Source organism: Mesoplodon bidens (genome assembly GCF_964165515.1).
Source record: "Mesoplodon bidens genome assembly, chromosome: 11".
Taxonomy (NCBI): domain Eukaryota; kingdom Metazoa; phylum Chordata; class Mammalia; order Artiodactyla; family Ziphiidae; genus Mesoplodon; species Mesoplodon bidens.
This window is the reverse complement of record NC_138167.1, coordinates 31,014,097-31,041,804: the sequence shown is the minus strand read 5'-3', so window position 1 is coordinate 31,041,804 and position 27,708 is coordinate 31,014,097. Positions and strand designations below refer to the sequence as shown.

The following is a 27,708-nucleotide window of genomic DNA, read 5'->3' as shown; positions in this document are numbered from 1 at the left end:
TTTAGCTTAATGTTAAGAATTTTAGGGAGTTCCCTGGTGGCCTAATGGTTAGGATTTGGCACTTTCACTGCTGTGGCCCGGGTTCAAGCCCTGACTGGGGAGCTGAGATCCCACAAGCTGTGTGGCACGACCCAAAAAAAAAAAAAACAATTTTATATTTACTCCCATGCTTTTAAGTATTAGGCTTGTATTGCTCCTTCTGGATTTTTTCATTTTAAGATATTGATTCCCACTATGCAAGTTAAGGATTAAGTTCTATTTTCTCCTCCATCTCTATCACACATGGCATCTTTCCCTAAAACCCATCCTTCCAGTGTAATTACATATATGTTTTTAGATCAATACTCAGTATTTACATAGCCATAAATACAATTACTTTCTTCTCTTAAGCAAGAGTTTATTTTCCCTAGAGCTAATACCTGCATGATTTTTAAATTGGCTTAGCTTTCTTTGTATCTATTATTAGTTCAATTCCCAAACTCTAGGTCTTTTTTTTCTTTATTGAGGTATAGTTGAAGTACAATATTATATGTTTCATGTGTACACCATAGTGATTCACAATTTTTAAAGGTTATATTTCATTTATAGTTATTATAAAATATTAACTATGTTCCCTGTATTGTACAATATATCCTTGTAGCTTATTTATTTAGGCCACACGGCACGGCTTGCAGGACCTTAGTTCCCCTACCAGGGATGGAACTCGTGCCCCCTGCAGTGGAAGCACAGAGTTGGAACCACTGGACTGCCAGGGAATTCCCAGCTTATTTATTTTATACATGGTAGTTTGTACCTCTAAATCCCCACTGCTATCTAGGTCTTCTATTTAAATCTCCTCTCAGGTCTTCAGACACAGCTAGAATTTCATCAGTCTCATCTTTCTCCCAGTTTTTTCATTTCTGCTATCACAGTTTTAATTTCCAACAGCTGTTTTTCGTTCTCTGAATATATATTCTTTTTTTTCCTTGTTTTGTGTCACGTTTGCTATTTCTTATTTTATCTGGATATAGTAATAATAATAGTTTGGGTTTGTTTTGGTTTTAGTTGACTTCTCCATGTTTCCTTTAATCTGCCATTTTGCTTGTTTACTTTGGATTATATCTTTCATACTAGAGGCATTTCTCTGTTATTTGGTAATTCTTGGTTATCTACTTATATTTAGGATTGGGAAACTAAAAAAGTACTTTGAAGTTCCAAGGGCCTATGTGGATTTGACCACGTGTACTTCACTGAAGGATGACCAAGTTGGTTGAATCAGTGTCATTGGGGCTCCTTAGATCTCTCCTCTTAGACTGGTCACATTCCTCAGAGAAGCCTATCCCTATTCTCTACTAGGAAAAAAAAAAAAAAAAAGGTCTGGTTACCAGTATTTTAAGAGTTAAGTGCGGGCTTCCCTGGTGGCGCAGTGGTTGAGAATCTGCCTGCTAATGCAGGGAACACGGGTTCGAGCCCTGGTCTGGGAGGATTCCCACATGCCGCAGAGCAACTGGGCCCGTGAGCCACAACTACTGAGCCTGCGCGTCTGGAGCCTGTGCTCCGCAACAAGAGAGGCCGCGACAGTGAGAGGCCCGCGCACCGCGATGAAGAGTGGCCCCCGCTTGCCACAACTAGAGAAAGCCCTCGCACAGAAACGAAGACCCGGCACAGCCAAAAATAAATAAATTAATTAATAAACTCCTACCCCCAGCATCTAAAAAAAAAGAGTTAAGTGCGATGAAGGTCTTAGTACCCTGCACGTGTTTGGCTAATCTACCTATTTTCTGTAGGGTATTCCTCCCTCAATTCTGGCTGGTGATCCTCAATGCAGAGACCCTGCTTTACCACTGTTCTATCCCTTGGGGATAAGTAAGGGGTAATTGCTGGGCTGTAAGGACCTGAATATTTCTTAAACAGAATCTCAACCAGTCTTTTTTTGCTAGCTCTTCTCCTCCTCCTCCCTTCCCTTATTTCCAGAGATCCCTACAACCACAGATTCTTGAGATTCGGGGGGTTTCTGCAGTGTGAACTGAATAGCTTATTGTCTCTGACTACTCAGCTCTTAGGACTGCTGTATACCACTTGCCTTTTGTAATCCAAGTTTCAAGATTTTGTTTCTGCCTTCTCTCCCATTCTCCCCACCCTTTCTAAAAGGTTTATGCCTTTTTGAAAATCTACTTATTTCAAAGGAGTTTTGAAAGGAAGCAAAAGATGTGTATTCAATCCACTATCTTTCCCTCAAAGTTCCCAATGTGTTTTAATGTATTAATTTCATTTTATTAAATGTTAAAATGTTATTTTGCTTTAAAAATACTTAGGGTTGGGCTTCCCTGGTGGCGCAGTGGTTGAGAGTCCGCCTGCCGATGCAGGGGACAGGGGTTCGTGCCCCGGTCCGGGAAGATCCCACGTGCCGCGGAGCGGCTGGACCCGTCAGCCATGGCCGCTGGGCCTGCATGTCCGGAGCCTGTGCTCCGCAACGGGAGAGGCCACAACAGTGAGAGGCCCGCGTACCGCAAAAAAAAAAAAAAAAAAAAAAAAAAAAAACTTAGGGTTGGGTTTCCCTGGTGGCGCAGTGGTTAAGAATCCGCCTGCCAACGTAGGAGACACGGGTTCGAGCCCTGGTCCGGGAAGATCCCACATGCTGCGGAGCAACTAAGCCCATGTACCACAACTAGTGAACATGCGTGCCACAACTACTGAAGCCTGCACGCCTAGAGCCTATGCTCCACAACAAGAGAAGCCACGGCAATGAGAAGCCCACGCAAGAGAGAGTAGCCCCCACTCCCCACAGCTAGAGAAAGCCTGCGCACAGCAACAAAGACCTAACGCAGCCAAAAATAAACAAATAAAATGAATAAATTCATTAAAAAAATACTTAGGGTAACACTTTGAGCAAAGGATAAAAAAATTCGTTGAGAAACAGGGGAAAGCAGAAATACGAAAGCTGGAGAAATAATCACAAAGGGCAAATTTGTGCTCCAGAGATCATGTTCTGAAAGGGGAAATGGAGGAGAGGGTACAGGTGAAACGGCACCTCAGATTGGGACTTGAACCCAGCCTAAACCCAGATTAGGACTTGAACCCACGCGGCCGGGACTCAAAGTCAGCCAAAACCCTGATTGGGACTTGAACCCACACAGCCAGGACTCAAACCCGGCCAAAACACACGGTCTTCCAACTGAGATCACACACCTGGTTCTTGAGGTCTCATGGCAGAAAGAATTCAGTGAAAGACAATGCGATAGGTAAATAGGGGATTTATTTAGAGAGAAACACACTCCACAGACAGAGTGTGGGCCGTCTCAGAAGGCAAGAGTGGCACCAGGGTTTGGGCTTGTCAGTTTTTATAGGCGTGGGTAATTTCAAAGGCTAATGAGTGGGAGTAGTGTTCCAGCTCTTTTGGGAAAGGGCAGGGATTTCCAGGAATTGGGCCACTGCCCACTTTTTGATCCTTATGGTCGGCCTTGGAACAGTCATGGCGCCTGTGGGTGTGCCATTTAGCTTGCTGATGAGTTACAGTGAGTGTATACTGAGGCTCAAGGTCTAGTGGAAGTCGACTTGTCTGCCATCTTGGACCCATTTGGTTCTAATCAGTTTATGTCATGTTCTTGGTCTATGTCATTCTTTCAAAGGTTGTGCCCTGCCCCCTGCACTCCTGTTTCACAGGGGACAAACAATCCTATACTGTGGTATGAAGGATGTTATATGAGAGCGGACTTTTAACAGATCTCACTGATTTCAACCACCTTTGGAAAAAGAGCCTCAAGTCTTCTTAACTTCTCCATTTTTCATTTATTCAGTAGTCAATAAACATTGCTGACTAGAAATATTTACTAGGGCCTAAGAACGTTAAGGGGTATAAGATACGATTACTACCCTCGTGGAGTTCACAAATAACTCATATATAAACTTGTTAAGTGTTTCAATCCCTTAGGCACCATGGAAACAGAGAGGACAGTGTGACTATAAACCACCCGGAAATCAGCTGCCAGAGAGATAGGAGAAAAACCAAGAGAATGTATTTTATAAAAGAAGGCAGTAGATAGCAGCGTCACATCCTGCCAAGAAGCTAAGGGAGTTAAAAGTGGACGTTGGATTTACTGATAAAGTCAGTAACTGGTCAGAGAGGTTTCTGTGAAGGTGAAATTCAGGTTCAAATTTGACTTTGAAAGATAAAACAGAGAGTTTTGCAGGATTAGAGATGTGTTTGGTTGGTTTTTAACAGGAAAGATGAAAGTTTGTTTAACTCTTCTTAAGGGAAAAAGCCTAAGAAGAAAAGTTGGAGGTACAGGGCAGAATGGAGATGGCTGATGGGGCAAAATCCTCAAGAAAGTGAAAAAGAATGAGATCAAGAACACTGACTGAAGGACTGATTTTAAAGTGGAAGACAGACACAGTTTTGAGGGCACGAGCCCGCTGTGTCCATTTGCCTAGCAAAGCAATAAAGCTATTCTTTCCTACTTCACCCAAATAAATAAATAAATAAACTGGGAGACGATTCTCTCTTGAACAGAAGAGAAGAAAGGAAGGGAGGGTGGATATTGGGCAAACCAAAGCTTGTGTTTAGGTCTGGTGGCATGGAGGTCCGTTTTCTCTGTTGAAATAAGATGCAAAGTCACCTGATCAGAATGAGAGGGTTGGTGTCAAGGTTGGAGGTTTGAGGAGATTAGGGAAATAAAATAGCTTCCAGTTTAACACAGAAGAAAAGGAAGAGCGAACCTATTTCAATTAAATTGGAGGTCATTCATTTAGCACTGCACTAACCTGCAAAGTAGTTAGTACCACAGAAGGGCAAGGGAGGGGAGGTTTGCGTCACGTTATGGACCTGAGAATACAAAATGAGTAGAAAGGAAGGAAGGAGAGGAAGAAGGGAGTAAATAAAAAAACGAAATTAGCGGTTCAAGCCTGAAAGTCTGAGGACATCTGGATGAACAAAAAGAAAAGCTGTCGGTGGGAGAGATTTCATGAACTTAATTTCAGAACTGTCATGCTTTGGCGATGGCAAGGTATTACCTCCAAAAGACAGTTTCTCGGTCATTACGAAGCCAGGCGGTCTGGCTTGTCGACAGGCACTGGCAACCAAGACCGCTCTTCCGTTCGCCTAAAAGCAGCGGCTCGGCGCGTGCGCAGTGTGCGCGAGCTCGTCGCGCCTGCGCACAAGACGTCGCCGCTGCCATCCTTCCCATCCCGCTCTCCAACCGCGCGGGGGTGAGTGGGCTTCCGCGACGCCCTCCGCTGTGAGGCGTTGGCGATCCCTCAGCACCCCGAGCTCAGCTGACTCGTCCTCCTTCGGCCGGAAATCCTCGTCCTGGGCCCGCGCGGGGCCTCTGAGCGGAGCGGCGAGTCCGCCGGCCCCGGTCTCTTTCCCTGGCGGCGGCGGCTTCTTCCGTAGGACAATATGTTCAAGAGAATGGCCGAATTTGGGCCTGACTCCGGCGGGAGAGTGAAGGTCAGTGCCCGGCCCGCGCCTCCCCTCCGGGAGTGGCTCTCTCGCCCCGGCTACTCCTGGCGCGGCCTGGAGAGGGCCTGCCTGTTTCCTCTCGCGCCTTCTCGCCTCGGGCTGGAGCCGCGGTTTCCAGGCGGACGGCGAGTCAAAGCCCCAGAGGGAAAAATCATGATTTCATTTGGCCCCAACTTCATGTGTCACCGCCTCCCTTCCATCCCAGACAAAAAACAAACATAGTCGGTGGTGCCTGGGGGAGAGCTGGACATTGTTGCTGAGGAAAAAGCCACTTGCGGGGCTGGGAGATCCTGGCTTGCTGCTCGTCCTCAGCCAACCCAGGTCACCTGTAAAAAGGCGGTGGGGAGGGCGGTACCCACCTATTGTGAGGATAATAACAGTAGCAGATACCGTACGAAGTAAGCACAGTGGGTGGACGCTTTACCCGATTCTCTGATTCAGTCCCTACAAAGGCAGTATCACCCCCAGTATTTACAACTAGAAAAGTTCAGAAGACTTCCCCAAGTTCATGGTGTTCCTAAAGTCCCAAGGCTACAGCCAAGATACTAATCAAGGCATGCAAAGAACATAACACTGCCTGGCACATAGGGAACATTCAGTACACGATAGCTTCTTAGTTTTTAATTAAAGTGATCATAGAGCCTAACGTAATGTATGACACTGTGACACATTTCCCTCCCACTTTACTACATCCCCTGGCACATTAATTTTTTATGAGACGACCAACTGGTTCCTGATATAACACCTATTTTTACCCCTTCTGATTTTTATTTACCGCAGAAAGGAAAATTTTTTATGAAAGAAATCACCCACTTCTGCACCAATCTAGTTGATCTAGGTTTTTTTTTTTTTTGAGTCCTTCTCTATGTCATATTGTTTTCACATTTTATACTGAATATACAATTGTCATACACAGTGCTTTGAAAGTTTCAAAAGCTACTGAAATTTAATGGAAGGGGAAACAGATGCCAGGTAAAATTCATAGTACCATAAGGTTCATAAACATGTTTTCCCCCACTTTTGGGCGAGGTTTTGGAATGATAAGAAAGTACTACTGAACAAAGGATTAGAACACTAGCTTTTGGAGAAGAACTTATAGAACTCTCTCTACTTGTAATCATGTTAGGTTCTAAAAGTCTTTTAAGTCCAAAATCACTTGAGATTAGGCCTGTAGTCCTCAAATGCTTTTCCACCGAAAATGGGTCCGAGTTAGTCATGTAAAACTTTAAAATTAGGGACTTATTTCTTCTCCGTGCTGATTGTTACGTGGTCTTGTAAGCATCTTTTCCCAATTTAGATAAATTTGATCCAGGTAGAAAGTCTTTTGGCAGATGAGCCCGCTTTTCAACATTGAGGAACTCCCCAAGTTCCTAGCAACACTGTAGCATTTCAGGATCTATTATCCCTCACCATGTCAGTGCTCCTTGTACTTACTCACTCGGACCTTGAATGTGAGGCCCCATCTTTGGGTGCCACAAAAGGGCACTTGCTGTGATTTTTTTTTTTTTTTTTAAGTTTGTGTACAAACCACTTGCCTTCCTCTGAACTAACTTTAGGCTAATAGGTATTGGTTTTATTTGTGAATTATCTAGTCACAATGAAAAGTTTTTCCATTTGTTCACTGCTTTTCCTCATTTCTTATTAATTGTTGATTACATTGGCACAGCACTTCACATGTGATGATATATCTTGCTCTTTGACCTTCAGATACAGTCTTACTATTGAACAATTGGTCTCAAATTCATGTGCAACATTCAGCAATTTTCTTCACTTGGAATTTTTTCTATCTCCTTTCCATCATAATCTGCCTTTACACTTAACCGGATGTGATGAGAAACATGTATGTACATCTCAGACTGAACACAAATATAGCACACATGCCATCAGTCCAGGGTTTACTGAGCTTGAGTCATCCAAGTGCCTCTTTGCCATTATCTGAATCAAAATGTAGTATTTAACATTTTTGTTTAAATCAATTTTTTTTTTTTTTTTTTTTTTTTTTGCGGTACGCGGGCCTTTCACTGTTGTGGCCTCTCCCACTGTGGAGCACAGGCTCCAGACACACAGGCTCAGCGGCCATGGCTCACGGGCCCAGCCACTCCGCGGCATGTGGGATCTTCCCGGACCGGAGCACGAACCCATGTCCCCTGCATCGGCAGGCGGACTCTCAACCACTGCGCCACCAGGGAAGCCCTAAATCAATTTTTTAAAGTCCCTTCTTAAGCATTACTATTTTTGAAATTGTGGGTTTGAATTGCTAGTTATAGTTACGGATTAAACACAAGTAATAAAATGAAAATGTTTGCCCTTATTCTACCTAAAATCCCCTTCCAAACTGTCTTTAATTTTTGTACTGTGCTTTGGAGAACCCTGGTGTAAGCTGATAAGGACATTACCATCAGGTGATGGTAAAGTTGGTGAGCGTTATTCCAGACTGCTCTTTAAAGTTTGTAAATAGAGCTTTTTCTGTTTCTTTAAAAAAAAAAGAGAGAGAAAGAAAAAAGGAACTCTCAAAGTACTCCACATGATTTAAATACACGTTTTCAAAGTGGGAACATTGTAATTAATGTGGTGTTTAGTTATTTGTGGTATTATGAAATGAGGCTAATTGTCTGGAAACGATTTGTTGAGGGAAATCCATGTTATAAGTAAACTCTAGGTTGTTAGACTGCCTGCCATTTCTTAAAACAAGCTTTCAGAGTTCTAATTCTGTTTATTTGGGTAATAATACAATGTGGGTGTTTTTTTTTTTTTTTTAATTTATTTTCGGCTGCGTTGGGTCTTCATTGCTGCACACGGGCTTTCTCTAGTTGCGGCGAGCGGGGGCTACTCTTCGTCGTCGTGCGCAGGCTTCTCATTGCGGTGGCTTCTCTTGTTGAAGAGCACGGGCTCTAGGTGCGCGGGCTTCAGTAGTTGTGGCTCGCGGGCTCTAGAGTGCAGGCCCAGTAGTTGTGGCGCACGGGCTTAGTTGCTCCACGGCCTATGGGATCTTCCCGGACCAGGGCTCGAACCTGTGTCCCCCGCATTGGTGGGTGGATTTTTAACCACTGAGCCACCAGGGAAGCCCAATACAATGTTAACTGGTGTTGAAATTGTTTTCTTGTAGGGGGTTACAATCGTTAAACCAATAGTTTATGGTAATGTTGCTCGATATTTTGGAAAGAAAAGAGAAGAGGATGGGCACACCCATCAGTGGACAGTATATGTAAAACCATATAGAAATGAGGTAGGTAATTGTTTTTCCTAAAACTTTTTTGAAACTGTAGTTTCTTTTGCTCAGAGTTAAATTGTAATATTGTATAGTAACTGATAATAAAATTGGCCCATTGTAGAAATGTTACCAAAAAAGTTGAAAGAATAAAGTAAGAGCTGTCATCTTTCTACAATTGTTAGTAGAATCAACTTTCCAAAAATGTTTTCTAATTAAAATTATGTTACGGTAAAAAGAACTAAGCTGTGTGCACAGTACGTCTTCCAATCACCACACCTTAAGGTAGCCTAGTATATAATCAGATATTTCAGAAATAGTAAATTTAAGTGATAATTTGGTAATCAGACCATCAGAAAAGATGAAAGACAAACTGCTACATAATCTAGCTGCTGGTAATTTGGTTTTGCTACTGAATCTCTAATGCCTGGAATGCAGTAAGTACATAGTGGGTATTCAACAGATACTTACTGAATGAATAAACTATTCCTCTATTTAAAACCCTTCATTCTGTATTTCAAATATCATTGTTCCAATATAGTGGAAGCAAGAAGGCAGGTGAGAATTTATGTTATCATTGTAATCATTCGTCACCTTTTAGAAACATCTGAAAAAGCAGTTAGAGATGTCACAGAAGAGTTGTTACTTCTGAAAAGATGAAAATGGTGCCAAATAACCCAAGGGTAGATTCACAGCTTGATGGTGATAAAGGTAGTCTGCTTCAAACACTTTGAATTATATTTTACCACATGTAAGAGACTAGAATTTTGGACATACTTTTACTTTATCAAGGGGTCACATTTTTAAAATAAATTTAATAATTATTCAAAATAACTTTATAGTGTCAATTTTAAGGGTAGAAATGCTGACTTATCATTCAAAATTACTTCCAATGCTGAATACTCTTTCTTTCCATGTACCCCACAGTATGTTCAGTCACATTTAATAAATTAAGAGATGATAAATTTAGAGGTAAATCGAAAGAAGGGCAATATGCCACACATTAAACTGTCATGTAGGACAGTTTACAGTAACTGAACTCAGTGGAGCTGTAGCCTCAATTTAAAGGTGACCACTTGAATGTAGAGCTCTTGAGCTGAAGTCAAACATCTACAGGACATCAAGTAGGGATGCAACCCAAAGTTATCTTAATTTCAAGGACAAAGAATAAGGCAGTTGACTTTTGAGTTCTATTTATCTTTTCTTCATATATTCCACCAAAAGACTGAGTTAATACATGTTGAAACCAATTAAGCTTGATAATGTTGTTTTTTCTTCAGCAGTTATACTATTCTCTATTAAATAAAGTTAAAAGATGAAGGAAAAAAAAACCCTTCAAAGTCCACACAAAAACTTGTATATGAATGTTTGTAGTGACATTATTCATAATAGCCCAAATGTCTCTAAACTGATGAATGGATAAATAAAATGTAGTGTATCCATATAGTGGAATATTATTAAGGAATAAAATAAAGTATTGATACATGCTACTAACACATGGAAGAAATTAGGAAACATGGCAAGTGAAAGAAGCCAGACACAAAAGCCACATACTGTATAATTCCATTTTTATAAAATGTCCATAATAGGCAAATCCGTAGACAAAGAACCTAGATTAGTGGTTGATAGCGGGTGGGAGGAAGAATTGGTATGAGGTTTCCTTTTGTGTGATAAAATGTTCTCAAATTGATTGTGGTGATAGTTGTACAACTCTGTGAATATATTAAAAACCATTGAATGGTGAACCTTAAATGGGTGATTTGTGTAGTATGTGAATATCTCAATAGAGCTGTTAAAAACAAACAAACAAACAAACAAAAACACCTCCAGTGACTACCTATTGCCCTCATCATAAAGCTGTCATGTTTAGAAGGCCTGCCATGACCTTTCCCTATCCTATCTCTGCAGCCTTGTCCCTTGTCTGTGTTTGCCTCATTTCTTTATATCCTACATTTTACCAATACTAAATTACTCTCAGTTTCCCAAAGGAACACTCTTAAACCTCTTCCTTTCTTCCCACCCACTCCATTCTTATTGTTCCCTTAGGTCTTAGTTCAAGTGTATTTTCTTTAGATCTACTTTCTTGATCTCCAAAGACTAAAATAGCTGCCTTTCCTATGGATTTGTACCTAATGTCCTCATAACACATGACCTAATATGCACACAACAGATTACAGATTACAGCATTGAAATGCTGATTTTCTTGTCTGCCCCCCACTTTACAGTGAGACCCTGAGGACAAGATTCTGTTATTTATCATTATAGCATCTACCAATATTGGTAGTCACTCATATTTGTAGAAAAAATGAATGAAATTATTCCCCAAATAGTCTTCAAAGATGCTTATGAAAATCTGCCTCAGAAAAAATGTTCACAAAATAATGTTAAGTGATGAAGGCAGATAGTAATATATTATTACAGTAGGATCCCAGTTAAAAAAATACGTAGATAATAAGCACATAAAAATTCCTGAAAGCAAATAAAAAGATTAATGAACATTACTATTGAGTGCAACTTACTCTGTTTTGCATTTTCCTGTTTTTCTATAATGAATTATTTTTGAAAAGGCCTCCTTCGCTAGCAGAATCCCTTTTGTGTGCCGGAACTAATGAATATGCTTTTGTGCTTCAAAATATAATTAAGGGAAGGAAGAGTTTTATATCCAACAGTTTTAGGTTGCTTAGCTTAGTTGACCTTTGTATAATATAATTTTGTTTATTGAAGTTGCTTAGTTCTTAGATTTGCTTTGGTGTATATGTTTATTTCTGTAGAAAATATTGGAAAGTACTGTTGTTATATGGAAAAATCAAAATTGATTTTGAGTATTGTCTACAGAGATATATAAAAATAGGAATGCAAAACAATGAATTAGGGACATATATTTCTATATATTATGAATTTTGGAAGAATTCTGCACAGGCTTCCTTTGTTTAAAATAAAAAACAAACCTCCAGGGTATAATTCATGTTTCTTAGAAAATTGGTTTCCATAAAATTTAAGGGGAAGTGTATTTTGTAAAATTGGCACAGGTGCTCTGTGTATTTCCTTCCTAATTGTTATGTGTAGATGGCAGAACTAATTAATTAATTCCTCTGTATTTTAGGATATGTCAGCATATGTGAAGAAAATCCAATTTAAATTACATGAAAGCTATGGCAATCCTTTAAGAGGTACAGTAGTTTTTTAAAATTCATAATCTTATAAATTTTAAAAGAGCTAGGAGACTATATCAGTAATTTACAATTTATAATTGTTTTATTTTTTCTTTCTTTTAGTTGTTACTAAGCCTCCCTATGAAATTACTGAAACAGGTTGGGGTGAATTTGAAATAATCATCAAAATATTTTTCATTGATCCTAATGAAAGACCTGTGAGTAATGTTAATCTCTGCAAATATAAAATGGATTTTTTAGTAATTGTGCAAATTTTACAATATTCAATAGCTTGTTATATGTTGACATTTTCATTCAGGTATACTTTATGTAAGCTTATGGCTTGGTGTATCTTGCTATGAATTAAGGTTTTTTCATTTTTAAGTGAAGTGCCTTTCAAAACTCTTTTGTTTTTCAAGTATAAAAAGAAGGGATAGAATGTGAACAGTTATTTGAAAGGAATCATGGAAATTACATGATTACTACAGCAAAAAAATTTTAAATTCATTAGTATCGTTTGGTTATTAGTAACAAACAAGTGGAGTCCATATGCTCTCTGAAATGGGAGTGTCCAGTTTTTTATAGTTAAAAGCCCTAGAAAGTCTTTTTACATTTTCAAACTGTCATCAGTACTAGCAGCTTTATCTTATACCTGGATCCTTATTTATAACCACTGACTTTTTCATTATTTGATCTCTTCAGATTGTTGCTTGATAATGTAAAAAGTCTCTCAAAGCTTTCACTTTGACCCCTCAGCAACTTTGTGAGGCTGGTGAGATCCTCGTTTTAGAGATGAGCATATTAAGGCTCAGAGATGAAGTCATGTGCTCAAAAACAGTTAATTTTGGTGGAGCTAGTTTTTGAATCCAGGTATTTGCATTCAGACCTCACACTCCTTCCTTTACTCTTGCTTTTGACTAAAACCACTAAGCCTGTTTTATTTTTAAACCTAAAGGGTCACAACTCAGGCTCTCATTGCACATTTGTGTGGCTGGTGTTTAACTCCAGTTTCAGGGCTTTAATGTTCATCACCATTAATTTTCATCTTGTTAGATTCAGCTCGCTCCTTTAGCACCAAACATTGACACTTTAATTATCAGATTACATTTGTAAAACAATGTGCTTTTAAAGGATTTGGATGTCACCTGGGCCAGTGATACAGAGAATTAGTTCCTAACTAGTTGCATTAGAAATGCCTGAGGTGTTTTTTATAAGTTCAGACTTCTAGGCCCCATTCCATGGAGCGTGATTCACAGGTTTGGAGAGGGACCAGCACCCCAGGTAATTCTGATGTGCAGTAATATTTAGGACCCATTGAGGTAGACCATACTCTTCCTACATAGAAGTTCCTTTAGGCAGTCCAGTATAGCAAGAAGAGAATATTGACTTCCGTTATTAAGTGAAACATCCTATTCAGGTTTGGGGTAGTTCTAGTTTTAAGAAAGCTCTAGGGCTTTCCTGGTGGCGCAGTGGTTGAGAGTCCGCCTACCGATGCAGGGGACATGGGTTCGTGCCCCAGTCCGGGAAAATCGCACATGCCGCAGAGTGCCTGGGCCCGTGAGCCACGGCCACTGAGCCTGCGCATCCGGAGCCTGTGCTCCGCAACAGGAGAGGCCACAACAGTGAGAGGCCCGCGTACCGCAAAAAAAAAAAAGAAAGAAAGAAAGCTCTACTTTATGTTAAGCTTCCTTGAACTTTTTACTGATAACTATTCATACTTTAGTTTTCTTTTCTCCTGAAGAGCCATCTATAGCTCATTTAAATATCTTCCATGTGATAAGGTTTCCAGGTCTCCTACCATTCTTGTCCTTCTGGGATACTCTCACAGACATTATATTCTGTTTGACAAGAAATTATTAAATAGGAATATTTGCAAGATGTTGCCCAAGGGGTGGGATACAAAGATGAGACACTACACCTATCCTTAACCAAAGTAGTCTATTAGGGAGAATAGAGCACAGAATAGGCAGATGTTGAGAGAGAGGAAGAAGAAGTTGGTCATGTTACTAGAGCAGAGGTTCTTGTTAACTTTGTAAGATTGCTTTGAATTCATTTTATTTTGAGAATGTGCTGCCTTACCTGTCTGCCTCCTCATCTGTCTCCCCCTTCTCTCCTTCCTATCCTGCCCTCAATTGGAAAATACATCTCTGAAAGAAATCATTATATAATGTAATCTCATTATCAGACACTCTCAAAGTCTACTCTTGGGAAAGTAGGGTAATATGATCTTTTGCCTTTCTGGAGTGATTCCTTTAATGAATAGGTTTCCATATAGATCTACATAGGCCTGAGTTTTATCCCCTCCAAATTACTGTAATGTTCTTTTAGTATAATGAAACCATTATAGTTTTTGAATAGTTGGCTCTTACAGAAAATAAGTCATATGAGGTTTATTTAAAATATAAAAGAAAGATATGGGTAACTTGTGATTTACTTCTGTTATCCAGTAACCTATTACACATCAAACCACTGTAAAAGGAATGGTTGTTTCTAAAAGCAAAATGCTAATATTGGGTTTTTATTCCTAGAAATATCTCTGGCAAGTATAGGCATTTACATTGCTCTAAGAATCTTCAAACACCACTGAAAATTAGAGACATCTGTCCTGAAATTATTCATTGCCTATATCTGCATGATTGCCTCTCCAGGTCTGAATAATAAATTTGGGAATGGAAGGCTTTATGATGTAGTTTTTAATACTTCTTAAATTATAAAAGACATGCATATAGTTTTTTTAAAAGATTTAAAAAATAAAGAGTACAAGTCTCCTGTATTAGTTTCCTAGGGCTGCCATAAGAAAGTATCTCAAACTGAGTGGCTAAAAACAACAGAAATTTATTCTCCCGGTTCTGGAGACTAGAAGTCCCAGATCAAGGTGTTGGCCGTGCTCTCTCCAAAGCCTCTAGGCGAGAATCTTTTCATGCCTCCTCTAGTTCCTGGTGGCCCCAGGTGTTCCTTGGCTTGTGACAGCGTAACTCCAGTCTCTGCCTCCATTTTCACATGGGCTTCTCTCCCTCCCTATCTCTGTGTCACTTCTCTTTTTATGAGGACACCAGTCATATTGGATTAGGGTCCCCCCCTAACGTCGTCCCCCCCCAACGACTTCATCTTAACTTGATTACATCTGCAAAAGGCTCTTATTTCCAAATAAGGTTACATTTACATGTTCTGAGGTTTAGTACTTCAACATATCTTTTGGGGGATACAGTTCAACCCGTAACATCTTCTTTCCCCCATCTCTGACCCCTTCCTCAGGAAAACCACAGTTACCGTTTTCAGTTCCTCTAGAAATTATTCCCATTCATCTCGTGTATTTAAATCCCTATGGTTGGATTTTTCAATTTTAGATAGTGCCTGTCAGCTCCTAGTGATGACAGCTGATCCTTTTTCTTCATCTTTCTTGGTATCTTTTTTCATTTTGCTGCAGGACTTTATTCAGAAAGGATGCGAGAGAAGTAAAATTTCAGAGCCAATGCTCTCTGAAAACATCTTTATTTTTGTTTACCTCTCACTTGATTGGGTAAAGAATTCTAGGTCCCACAGGAGGTGCACTCTCTCGTCTGTGAGTGGGGGAAAGGAGGGAAGGTTGGCCAGCCTAGCCGCCCCACAGCCTTCTTGATTTCTGTACCTGCCAACTTTACGCTCACAGTTTCTCTGGGGCTCCACTGGGGGCAGCGGCTCCCACCTCTGATGCAGTTTTCTTCTTTAAGATTTTAGGTTATGGATTTCCCTGTTATGGTTTACCCATCTGTGTAGTCTCATCTGCTTTCTGTCTGTTCCAGAAATTTGTCAAATTATCTGCTTTAAATATGGCATATGATCCATACTCCTTACGATGATTTTAGCTAACTTTTGGGAAAATTCTTTGAGGCCTCTGAATTGGTTTCTGTACCTTCAGCATGAACTCTGATGTTTTACCAGCTAGGTTTTGTTTTGCTCAAATAATCACACATTGTGCTGCAAAGCTTTTCCTTTGATGTCTTACTGTATCTGTTTTTAAATATTTTGAAGACATATTGCTCTTGCCGAAGTGAATTATCACTGACTAACTTTGTGTTTGTTTATTATGCTACTAATGTATTAATCTTATTATTACACTAAAGAAATTAACTTGTCCTCACTGAGCATTTTAGTATTGATCATTCCTTTTGAAAGTATCAAATGTTTTTTTGCCATAGTAAGTTTGTAAACTTTAACTGTCACAGTTAATCAAATTTCACCTGTGTAAGTAAAAGAAATCATCTTAGTGACTTACCAGTTTAATTTCCATAGCTGTATCTTGTGTTATTTTTATATATAGTCACTCTAGAGATACTTTGTAACTAATGTTTGCTTACCCTCTTCAAAACATACATATTGAATAGATGTGGATAAATGGTAATATCTAATAGGAAAATAAAAGTACACACAGAATTTGGGTGACCTGCCACAGTAAGTTGTAGTTGAAACAAGATCCTGAATTTGATATGTTTACTAATTCAGTCTGTAAATCAGTTACAGAAATGATGATGTCTCATGATGATGATAAAAACCATTGCACAGATGTCATGTCTGTTTTTATTTCACAGGTAACCCTGTATCACTTATTAAAGCTGTTTCAATCAGACACCAATGCAATGCTGGGAAAAAAGACAGTGGTTTCAGAGTTCTATGATGAAATGGTAAGAAGGTTTTATAATGAGAGTTTTTAAAGCATTTTAAATTGTAGATTTTGCAGTTATTGGGCTTTTTTTCATTCTCTTCCATTAGATATTTCAAGACCCAACAGCAATGATGCAACAATTATTAACAACATCTCGTCAGCTTACCTTAGGAGCCTATAAGCATGAAACAGAATGTAAGTGCCATGAGTTCATAATTAATCCTGAGAAATAATGTATTCTGTAATGGTGAAAGGATTGATTAGCGACTATTAAATTTTTTTCCTTAGTAGATACAGGTAAAATTTTTAGGAGTTATACAATATATATATTACTAAAGAACAGGTAAGAAGGATGTTTTAAGTAGTTCTCAAAGTAGGCCTACTTTCAAAAAGGTAAAAGACAGCCTCTGACACATTCTGAAATACTGTTTGTCTTTATTCACTAATTACATTTAAGCATAGCTTTTCATTAATCTTGCTTAACCTGTCACTCAATCACTTTCTGTTTACTATCTTTGCTAACAAAATCTGTGTGAAGAACCTTGCAGAACATAATTATACTTGAGTGTAAGGTGAACTAGTTTCTCCCTTTCTCTCTTTTTAACCTGTGACCTGACATAGTTTTATATTAATGCTGGGGTGGTGAAGACCAGAATGCCTTATTGATAGTCAGTCATGCTATCTTTTCCCTTTAGCTTACGAGGCCTCAGAATCCCCTACACATCGTTTCATTCAGCTATTGCCAACCATTTGCAGTTGTCATTCAAGATGAAATCTACTTACCAAGCCTGTGTTGACATTTATGTCACCATTTATTCGGTTTTTCCTTTGATCTTTCATTTATTTGCTTACAGTATATATTGAGCAACAACAAGATGCCAGGCATTGTTCAGAGGATAGAGCAGACAAAAGCCCTACCCTCATGGAGCTTACATACTAGTGGAAAGAAGACAAATATTAAATAAACAGAACAATGAAGTGTGAAGTAGTGATTGGGTGGCATGAAGAAAACTAAAGCAGGGGAAGGAGTGCTTTTGGTGGGAGGAGATGGTTAAGAGTTTTAAATATCAGGTCAGAGAATGTTTCCTGAAATGGTGGCATTGGAGCAAATACCAGAAGGAGTGGGGAAATGAGCCATGCAGCTACATGAGAGACGAATGTTACGTGTAGAGTGGCAGCAAGGGCAGGAACCCTGAGGTAAGAGCATGCCTGGCATATCCGAGGAACAGCAAGAAGGCCAGTGTGCCTGGAGTAGAGTGAACAAGGGGACAAGGAGTGGGACATGAGGCCAAACAAGTTATTATGGGACCAGCTCGTATAGGGAGTTTAAGTTATTAAACTGAAGGAGATGGGAAGTCTTTTGTGGGTTTTGAGCAGAAGAGTGACAGTATAAGACTAATATTTTAAAAAGATCAATCACCCTGGTTGCTGTGTTGAGAGTAGACTGTAAAGCAGAAAGGGTAGAAGCAGAATAGTTAGCAGGCTATTCCAGTCATCCAGATATAGAACTGTGAGTAGTACCAGAGTGATAGCAATGGAGGTGGTGAGTAGGGGTCAGGTTCTAGTCTGAATATAGGTACAGTAGGATTTGCTGATGGTTTGATAATAAGATGTGAAAGAAGGAGATGAACAAAGAATGACTGTTAAGGTTTGGGGCCTGAGGAAACAAACAAACAAAAATTGTTGTTGCTTTTCATAGAGGTGGGAAGTCTGGGAGGGGCAGCTTTGAGGGGAAAGATTAGGAGTACAGTTTTGGACATGATGGATGTGGGATACCTGTAAGACATCTAAGTGGAGATGTTGAGAAGGGAATTGTACTCAAAGTCTGCTATTCAAGGAGAGGACTAGGCTGAAGATATAAATGTGGAAGTTAATATACACATGAATTTATAAATTGTGAGGCCAAGTGGTATCATCACAAGAGTAAGTGAAGATAGAAAAGAGGTTCAAAGATTGAGCCCTGGGCACTCCAACATTTAGAGATTAAGGAGATGACCAGCAAAGGAATTAGGAAAGAACAGTGAGTGTGGAGGGAGAAAAACTAGGTGCACATAATATTCTAGAGCCAGGTGAAGAAAGTGTACCAGGAAATAGTCATTAGCTGTGTTCAGTACCTCTGATAGGTCAAGTAAGATCAGAGCCAAGAAATAGGCTATAGCAAGGTGGAGGTCTTTGGTGACCTTAACAGGAGCAGTTGAAGGAGAATAGTAAGGACAGGAGATCAGTTGAAGTGGATCAAGAGAGAATGAGATGAGGGAGTTCCCTGGCGGTCCAGTGGTTAGGACTTGGCACTTTCACTGCCGTGGTCTGGGTTCAATCCCTGGTCAGGGAACTAAGATCCTGCAAGCTGTGCAGTGCTGCCAAAAAAAAGAGAGTGAGATGAGAAATTGGAGACAGGTGCTGTGGACAACTCTGTCTTAGAGCTTGACTATAAAGGGAAAGTAGCCCTTGAAGCAGTAGCAGGAGCAGGATTTGGGGTCAAGAGAGCAGAGTTTTGGGGGGAAATAGACCAGTATCGTTATAGGCTGGAAGAAGCAATCCAGTAAAAGAAGGGGGGTGGGGGATGAGAAAGCAGGAGAGAAAGAGGTTGCTGTTTAACCATTGTTGGTTATAGTAGTGTTTTGTTTGTATTTTCGTGAAACCCTGACCAAGAGTTAAAAGATCTGAATACTGATTATAATTGCTACTTGGTAGTCATTTAAAATTGAAAAGCACACTCATTAAAAAATTTTATGTTTCACTTTCTACATCTGAAAAAATACTTGGGCTACTTTGTTATGAACATAAAACAGATATGTATATGATCACTTTGAAAAGGTAAAAAACTAGTCATATGCTATTTTAATTTGTTACTGGTCATATTCTCTCCATTATAGATCTCCTTTCTCTCATACTATGAAATGTGCCCAATTCATAGAGGAAACTTCTCTTTTTAAATTCAAGTACCCACATTTCGACAAAAATAATATCATTAATTCATATATGTATAATAGTAGAGACAAATGTGTTTCATAAAAAGACTTTTCTACAAATTAATTTTTAACGTGAAAGTTTATGTGTGGAACTTTATAACCTTGGGAAGTTTTTATCAGTAAATTGCATGTTTTATATCATCTTCAGGTTATTTTCTCAACAGTGTCAAATCCATAAGGAAGAAAAAGATAATTCTGTAAATGATATTGACACAACTGATAACTTTTGAGAAGAAAACTTAATTTAGATCATTGCTTTATAGCACTTACCAAAACAAATTCCAGTTTTATTAACTGTTTTTTTAAAGTCAGTTAAGCTGTTTAAAAAATTAGAGAAATGACTGTCCTGGCTAGTGAAGACTTTCTAAATTTGAGGTGTTAGAAGAAATCACATTGAAAGGAAGGCAAACTTGATTTTGCAAAAAAATACTTAACTTATGCATTTCAAAAGGGCAAAAAAAGAAAGATAAATTTGTAGAAAATATGACAAAGGATTAATATCTTTAAAACCCTAAAATAAATAAAATAGAATAAAATTTTAAACTTCAGTTGACAAATGGACAAAAGACATGGACAGATGAAAGAGGACATGACTAGTAAATAGAAAGGGAAAATATTTGACCCTGCTAGTAATTTTTAAAATGCAAACCAAATAATAATGTGTGGTTATATTTGTATCAAATAAGCAAAAGGAATTTTTAATAGTTTTACCTGTTAAGGATGTGGTGAACCCTGTGTTCTATGAATTGTTTGTGTGAGTAGGCCTTTTAGGAAAACAACTTGGGAATATTAATCAAAGGTCTAAAGAAGATAGGTATACTTTTACCAGTTTGAGAGCATTATACTCAATATTTGGTAATAATATCAGTTAGCTTTATTGAGTGCTTACTGTTTCTACTCTTGTAAATCTGTACATGTATAAACTCATTTACATCTACAATAACTTTATTAGGTAATCCATTTAGAAAAGGAAACTGAGGCACAGGGAGAGTAAGAAACTTGCCCAAGTTAACATGAGTTAGTGGTAGAGCCAGGACTTTATCCTAAGCAGTCCTCAGAACTTAGGCTCTAAAAACATAGTAATATTTTTAGATAGAGTAATAACCAGGATAGAGGTTGCTCATTATAAAATTTAAAACACATTAAAAGTTTATAAAGATGTTTATACTGGTAAACCCATGGAAATTTACTTAAGTACTAATGATCTCTTTTAATAGAAATTGCTTCTACAAGGGATAATTAAAATGATAGTGAATACTTGAAGAGAGTTTACATGTACTAGATAAGTGCTTTGCATTTCTTAATTTACTGAATACCCTTAACAACCCTAGGAGGAAGGTACTACTGTTAGCCCATTTTCTAGGTAAGACCCTAGAGCATAGAGATTTGATATCTTGCCCCAAATCACTCAGCAAAGCCAGGATTTAAACTGAGACAGAGTGTGTGCTCTTAACCGATAAACTGTTTTATCTCTTTGTAAAAAAGCCTTACAGGGACTTCCCTGGTGGCACAGTGGTTAAGACTCTGCGCTCCCAATGCAGGGAGCCCAGGTTCGGTCCCTGGTCAGGGAACTAGATCCCACATGCATGTCTCAACTAAGAGTTCGCATGCCACAGCAGAGGAGCCAGCCTGCCACAACTAAGACCCGGCGCAATCAAATCAATAAATAAGTAAATATTAAGGAAAAAAAAAAACCTTACAGTCTGTTTTTCTAACCAGTAAGTTACATTGGCTTTGCAAAAATATTAATTCTTCTTTGGATTGACTTACTCTAAATTGAGGCTCTATTTGGAAATTTAAAACAGAAATTTTATCTATATTTATATGTACATGTATATATATATATATATACACACACACACACGCACACACACACATATATATATATATATATATATATATTTTTTTTTTTTTTTGTGGTACACGGACCTCTCACTGTTGTGGCCTCTCCAGTTGCGGAGCACAGGCTCCGGACGCGCAGGCTCAGCGGCCATGGCTCACGGGCCCAGCCGCTCCGCGGCATGTGGGATCTTCCCGGACCGGGGCACGAACCCGTGTCCCCTGCATCAGCAGGCGGACTCTCAACCACTGCGCCACCAGGGAAGCCCCATATATATATCTCTTAAATGTATGTATAAGCATTTAATATATTGGAAGCAGAAAACCAGAACAGGCTAAAAGAAGTTTTTAAATGTTTTCCCCTATCATCTCATTGGTAATTAACCCAGTTCTTTCAATATATGGTACCCTTTGCAGTCTCATGATTTGTCAAAAATAAAGTATAGTGACTAAATCAGACCACAAAAATCTGTATCTACAGTGCATGCTGTCCTCTGACAAATGAGTTAAATCAGGTCTTCCTGAGTAGATTTAAAACTACCTGTTACAGTCATATAGGACTCCTTGTTGTTTCCCAAATCTCTCTGTACTCTTTCCAAGGCCTACTATGTCCACTTCATCTACCTAATTCCTTTCTCATTCTTTAAAACTCAATTCAGATTTTACTACTGCCAAGAAGCCTTCTTTGATATACACACACACCCTTTTCCCTTGGTATGTCATAGCGCCCTATGATTACCTCATGACACTGTAATGCATTTTTCTTTCTTGTCTATCTCCTACTTCCGTATCCCACCATCTCACAATGTGCCTTTCACTCCATGTATGTTTTATAATTGATATGGAGAGAGAGGGGGAGAGCAAGGGGATAAAAATTTCTGCATAGTAAAAAAGCATTGTCAACAAAGTCTAAAGACAGACAAGCCATGAAAAAATATTGTACTCAAATCACAAATGACTAGCTTCTTTAATGTATAAAGAGCTTCTGCACATCATTTAAAAAGGCTGACAACCAGTAACTAAACAGCTTCTGCAGAGCAAAGGAAACCATCAACAAAGTGAAAAGGCAATGTACTGAATGGGAGAAAATATTTGCAAATCATGTATCTGATAAGGGGTTAATATCCAAATATAAAGAACTCATACAACTCAATGGCCAAAAAATGCATACAATTTAATTAAAATTGGGCAGAAGAACTGAGTAGATATTTTTCCAAAGAAGACATGCAGATGGCCAACAGGTATACGAAAAGATGTTCAATATCACACATCAGGGAAATGCAAATCAAAACCACAATGAGATATCACTTCATGTCTGTTAGAATGGCTACTATCAAAAAGACAAGAAATAACAAGTGTTGGCAAGGATGTGGAGAAAAGGAAGCCCTTGTGCAGTGTTGATTGGTGCAGCCACTATGGAAAACAGTATGTAGGGTCCTCAGAAAAATAAAAGTAGAGCTACCATATGATCCAGCAATTCCACTTCTGGATACGTATCTGAACAAAACAAAAACACTAACTTGAAAAGATATATGCAACTCCATGTTCATTACAGCATTATTTACAATAGCCAAGACAGGTAAATAACATAAGTGTCCATTAACAGGTGACTGGATAAAGAAGAGGTGTTTTATATATATATGTGTGTGTGTATGTGTGTGTGTATATATATATATATATATACACACACACACAGATGCATACACATACACATGCATATATACACAATGGAATATTACTTAGCCATAAAAAAGAAGAAATCTTGCTGTTTGCGAGAACATGGATGGACCTTGAGGGCATTATGCTAAGTGAAATAAATCAGAGAAAGACAAATACAGTATGGTCTAACTTATATGTAGAATCTTAAAAAAAAAAAAAAAAAAAAGCTCACATACGGAGAATAGATTGGTGGTTTCCAGAGGCGGGAGGTGAGGGGTGGGCAAAAAGGTACAAACTTCTACTAAAAAGTAAGTCCTGGGGATGTAATTTATAGCATGGTGACTGTAGTTAATAATACTGTATTGCATATTTGAAAGTTACTGAGAGTAGATCTTAAAATTTCTCATCACAAGAAAAATATCTGTAACTATATGTGGTGACAGATGTTAACTTCAGACGTACTGTGATGATCATTTTGCAATATATACAAGTATTGAATCATTATGTTGTACACCTGAAACTAGTATATGTCAATTATACCTCAATTTTTTAAAAAGGGTGGTGGGGAGAGCCGATAACCTAAAAGAAAAATGAGCAAAGGAAAAGCAGACAATCCATAAAAAGAAAGGGAGGAATGTCCCCTAAACATATTGAAAGATTGTCTGCCTCAGAAGTAATAGAAATGTAAATTAAAACTATTCTGAAATGCAATTTTTAATCTTTCAGATTAATAACTAAGACCAAAACGTTGATGCAGTAGGGAAATAGGTGTACAATGCTAGTGAGAGTATAAATTAAGAGGACCTCTAAGAGTCACTTGGCATTCTTCTAGATTTACAAGATCAAATGTCCTTCAATTACTGTTTACTGGAATTTAGCCCACAAGTGTACCGAAATGATTACGCGCAGCATACACGTTATAGCATTGTTTGTAATAGAGAAAACTGGAAATACTCCAAATGTACATCAGAGGGGACAGATGAATGAATTATATATGTCTATTCAATGAGGTCCTCTGCAGCCTTTGAAAGAATGAGACAGCCCTGTGATATGGAATGAGCTTTCAGATGTAGTAATGTTAAGTGAAAGAGGGTGCTGAGCAGTGTGGGTAGTGTGACACCACTTGTGTTGGGGGTGAGAAGTCACACTTAGGTGTATGCTCGTCTCTGAACCAATTATTTCTGGAAAGATACCAAGGAAACCTAACAGTGATTATCTCTGGGAAGAGCGCTGGTTGGTGGGGGGCAGGGGTAAAAGGAGGCTTTTTTTGTTTTTGTTTTTATTGGAGTATAGTTGACTTACAATGTTGTCTTAGTTTCAGGTGTACAGCAAAGTAAATCAGTCATACACATATAAAATGGAGACATTTTTTCCATTGTCTACACTTTTCAGCCTTTTAATTTTGTATCATGTGTATGTACTACCTGTCTTCAAAAATAATTTAAAAAATAAAAGCAATGAAAAATTACAAAGAAAAATATGGATTGTTTTGGCAATGTAAAAGTTTACCTGTGTTACAAAATATATCACAAAAAGAAAGCACCAGCAGTGAGGAAAATAAGGACACATTGCGTGTTTTGTTTTTGTTTTTTTATAAATTTATTTATTTTATTTATTTATCTTTGGCTGCATTGAGTCTTCGTTGCTACGTGTGGGCTTTCTCTAGTTGCAGCGAGCAGGGGCTACTCTTCGTTGCGGTGCTCGGGCTTCTCATTGCGGTGGCTTCCGTAGTTGTGGCGCACGGGCTTAGTTGCTCCGCGGTATGTGGGATCTTCCTGGACCAGGGCTCAAACCCATGTTCCCTGCCTTGGCAGGTGGATTCTTAACCACTGCGCCACCAGGGAAGTCCCACATTGCGTGTTTTTAATGCGCTAGATGCTTTAGGTATATTACTTAATCCTCATAAATCCTCTGAGAAATACGAAGTTTTAACTGTATCATATAGAAAGAAGAGATGAAGGGAGACTTAGAGATATCAGCATTCAGCTGTTAAGGGGCCAAGGGTGTATTTGAACTCAAGTCTTTCTGATTTCAATGGTTTTGGTTTTTTTTCTTCACCAAACCACACTGCTTCCAATTAGTGATCCTTTTACATTAACAAAAGTACAACTGTGCCTCAATAGTCATCAGCAGCAATTACCTGAAATGTCCACAAGGTGGAAATGTTGGATGATAGTAGTCATTTTTCTCTGTAAAACTTGATGCTACACTATCCAAGTGGAATAGTTAAATCAATAGTTAAATAGTTATAGTTTAATAGTTAAATAGTTAAATCAGTCTATTTTGCAGTAATGATATTTTTCTTTTGTAATTTGTTATGTAGCCAGCTAGAATGTTTTAAATATTCAGTAATAATAATAATAGTAGTTAATATGGCTTTCTATGTGCCAGACAGTATTCTTTTTAAATCTTTTAAACAAATAATATTATGAGGTGTTTGCTATTATAATCTTCATTTTAGCAATGAGGAATAGAGCACAGAGATAATAAATAGCTTATTCAGAGTGGCACATCTAGTAAATGATAGAGCTGGAATTCAAACCTAGACACTTACTGATATCATCTTTTTGAAAAAAGATACAGGTTTGTTTTACCAGTGTGATTATGTAAGTTTTACCTGTACATAAATTTAAGAATACTGTTTTTAGTAAACTCTTTATTTTTTTTGCGGTACGTGGGCCTCTCACTGTTGTGGCCTCTCCCGTTGTGGAACACAGGCTCAGCGGCCATGGCTCACGGGTCCAGCCGCTCCGCGGCATGTGGGATCTTCCCGAATCAGGGCACGAACCCCTGTCCCCTGCATTGGCAGGCGGACTCTCAACCACTGCGCCACCAGGGAAGCCCAGTAAACTCTTATTAGCTGGATGTTTCTTGGACTGTGTACTCCCTCATTTCCAAATCAAATTAGGAAATTAGACATAATTAGGAAATTAGACATAATTTAAGACATTATGTCTTAAAATGTTAACTGTGAATTAAAATATTAGTGGTCAGAATTTCATTCTTAGTGGTAGAAAACACCTTAGATCCTCTCTGGAGAGTTCAGACTTTCTTACCCACCCCCCTGTGTCTAAAGTTATATATCTTAAGTTGTCTGCATTTCATCATGAAAACATTGGCCTAAGGAAATGCCACATTTATTGCTCTATGAACTATCTTGTACATGTGAGAAAAATGAAATAAATCAGTAAAAGTGTATGTTTTCTTTAGTTGCAGAACTTGAAGTGAAAACCAGAGAAAAATTAGAAGCTGCAAAAAAAAAAACAAGCTTTGAAATTGCAGAGCTTAAAGAGAGATTAAAAGCAAGTCGTGAAACTATAAATTGTTTAAAAAATGAAATCAGGAAACTCGAAGAAGATGATCAGACAAAAGAAATATAAACAGTTCTGAAGAGAACTCGATAGTAAGTGAAACTAAAAATAAGGTGGAGTTTAAAGGAGAGATAGACTACAAATGCTGCGATGTTTCTTAGAGGAACTGCACATATAGTTGTCAGCCATAGATTTCTCAGCAGTGGGGTCAAAGTATTTGTACTTTACAAGCAATCTTTAATGTAAAATATATGTGTATAATGCTGTATAGGCATTTTATCAACCCATTTTCGGGGTAGTTCTGTGATACTAAGCACAATTTTAAAACATTTTTATTGCATTGTATGTATAGCTTATCCTTTTGACAGACATCAAAATTTCATTATAAAGTATAACTTGTACGAATTTTGTACTTCCCTAGTAGTTAGAATTTGTGGTAAAATTAATGTGTGTATTTAATTTCTTAAGTTCTTACCTGCCCCCATCCCAACTCTTTTGTATCTGATGTGCCCAGTGCCCAATAAGCACTCAATAAATGCAGTTTACAGATGCTGTTTCTGCCTCTTGATGTGTTTCTTCGCCTTGAAGCAATTCGAGCTCTCTCATTACAATTAATGTGTATCTCCATAATATTGTGACCATGCATCTCTTATTTGCAGTCACTGTAGCATACAGAAGCTCTCTGACAGCCAAGATCATATCTTAAGTATTGTTCTGCCTAACTCCCACAGTGTCATTAGTTTTCACATAGAACAATATTCAGTCCTTCATGCATGTTCCAAAGACATATAGTAGGGGACCCCAACCCCCCGGGGCCACAGACCGGTATCAGTTTGTGGCTATTAAGAACAGGGCCAGGGCTTCCCTGGTGGCGCAGTGGTTGAGAGTCCGCCTGCCGTTGCAGGGGACGCGTGTTCGTGCCCTGGTCCGGGAAGATCCCACATGCCGCAGAGAGGCTGGGCCCGTGAGCCATGGCTGCTGAGCCTGTGCATCCGGAGCCTGTGCTCCGCAATGGGAGAGGCCACAACAGTGAGAGGCCTGCGTACCGAAAAAAAAAAAAAAAAAAAAGAACAGGGCCACACAGAAGGAGGTGAGTAGCAGGCTGGCGAGCGAGCAAAGCTTCATCTGTATTTACAGCCGCTCCCCATCACTCACATTACCACCTGAGCTCCACCTCCTGTAGAGAGGAGGTGGCATTAGATTCTCATAGGAGTGGGGACCCTACTGTGAACTGCGCATGCAAGGGATCTAGGTTGTGCGCTCCTTATGAGAATCTAATGCCTGATGATCTGAGGTGGAGCTGAGGCAGCCCCATCACGCCCAGATGGGACCATCTAGTTGCAGGAAAACAAGCTCAGGGCTCCCACTGATTCTGCATAATGGTGAGTTGTATAATTATTTCATTATATGTTACAATGTAATAATAATAGAAATAAAGTGCACAATAAATGTAATGCGCTTGAATCATCCCAAAACCATCCCCACCCC

The 27,708-nt window shown here is 38.8% G+C and overlaps 1 protein-coding gene across 1 annotated transcript; it reads left to right on the top strand.

Annotated features, from left to right (window-relative positions):
* Positions 1-5,159: 5,159 nt before the first annotated feature.
* On the top strand, positions 5,160-26,774 carry YEATS4 (YEATS domain containing 4). The gene is made up of 7 exons (XM_081249507.1): positions 5,160-5,425; positions 8,544-8,663; positions 11,749-11,815; positions 11,921-12,015; positions 16,366-16,458; positions 16,547-16,634; positions 26,120-26,774. Exons 1-7 carry the CDS (start codon positions 5,375-5,377, stop codon positions 26,287-26,289), a joined length of 684 nt encoding a protein of 227 aa, XP_081105633.1. The 5' UTR covers positions 5,160-5,374; the 3' UTR covers positions 26,290-26,774.
* The last annotated feature ends 934 nt before the right edge of the window (positions 26,775-27,708 follow it).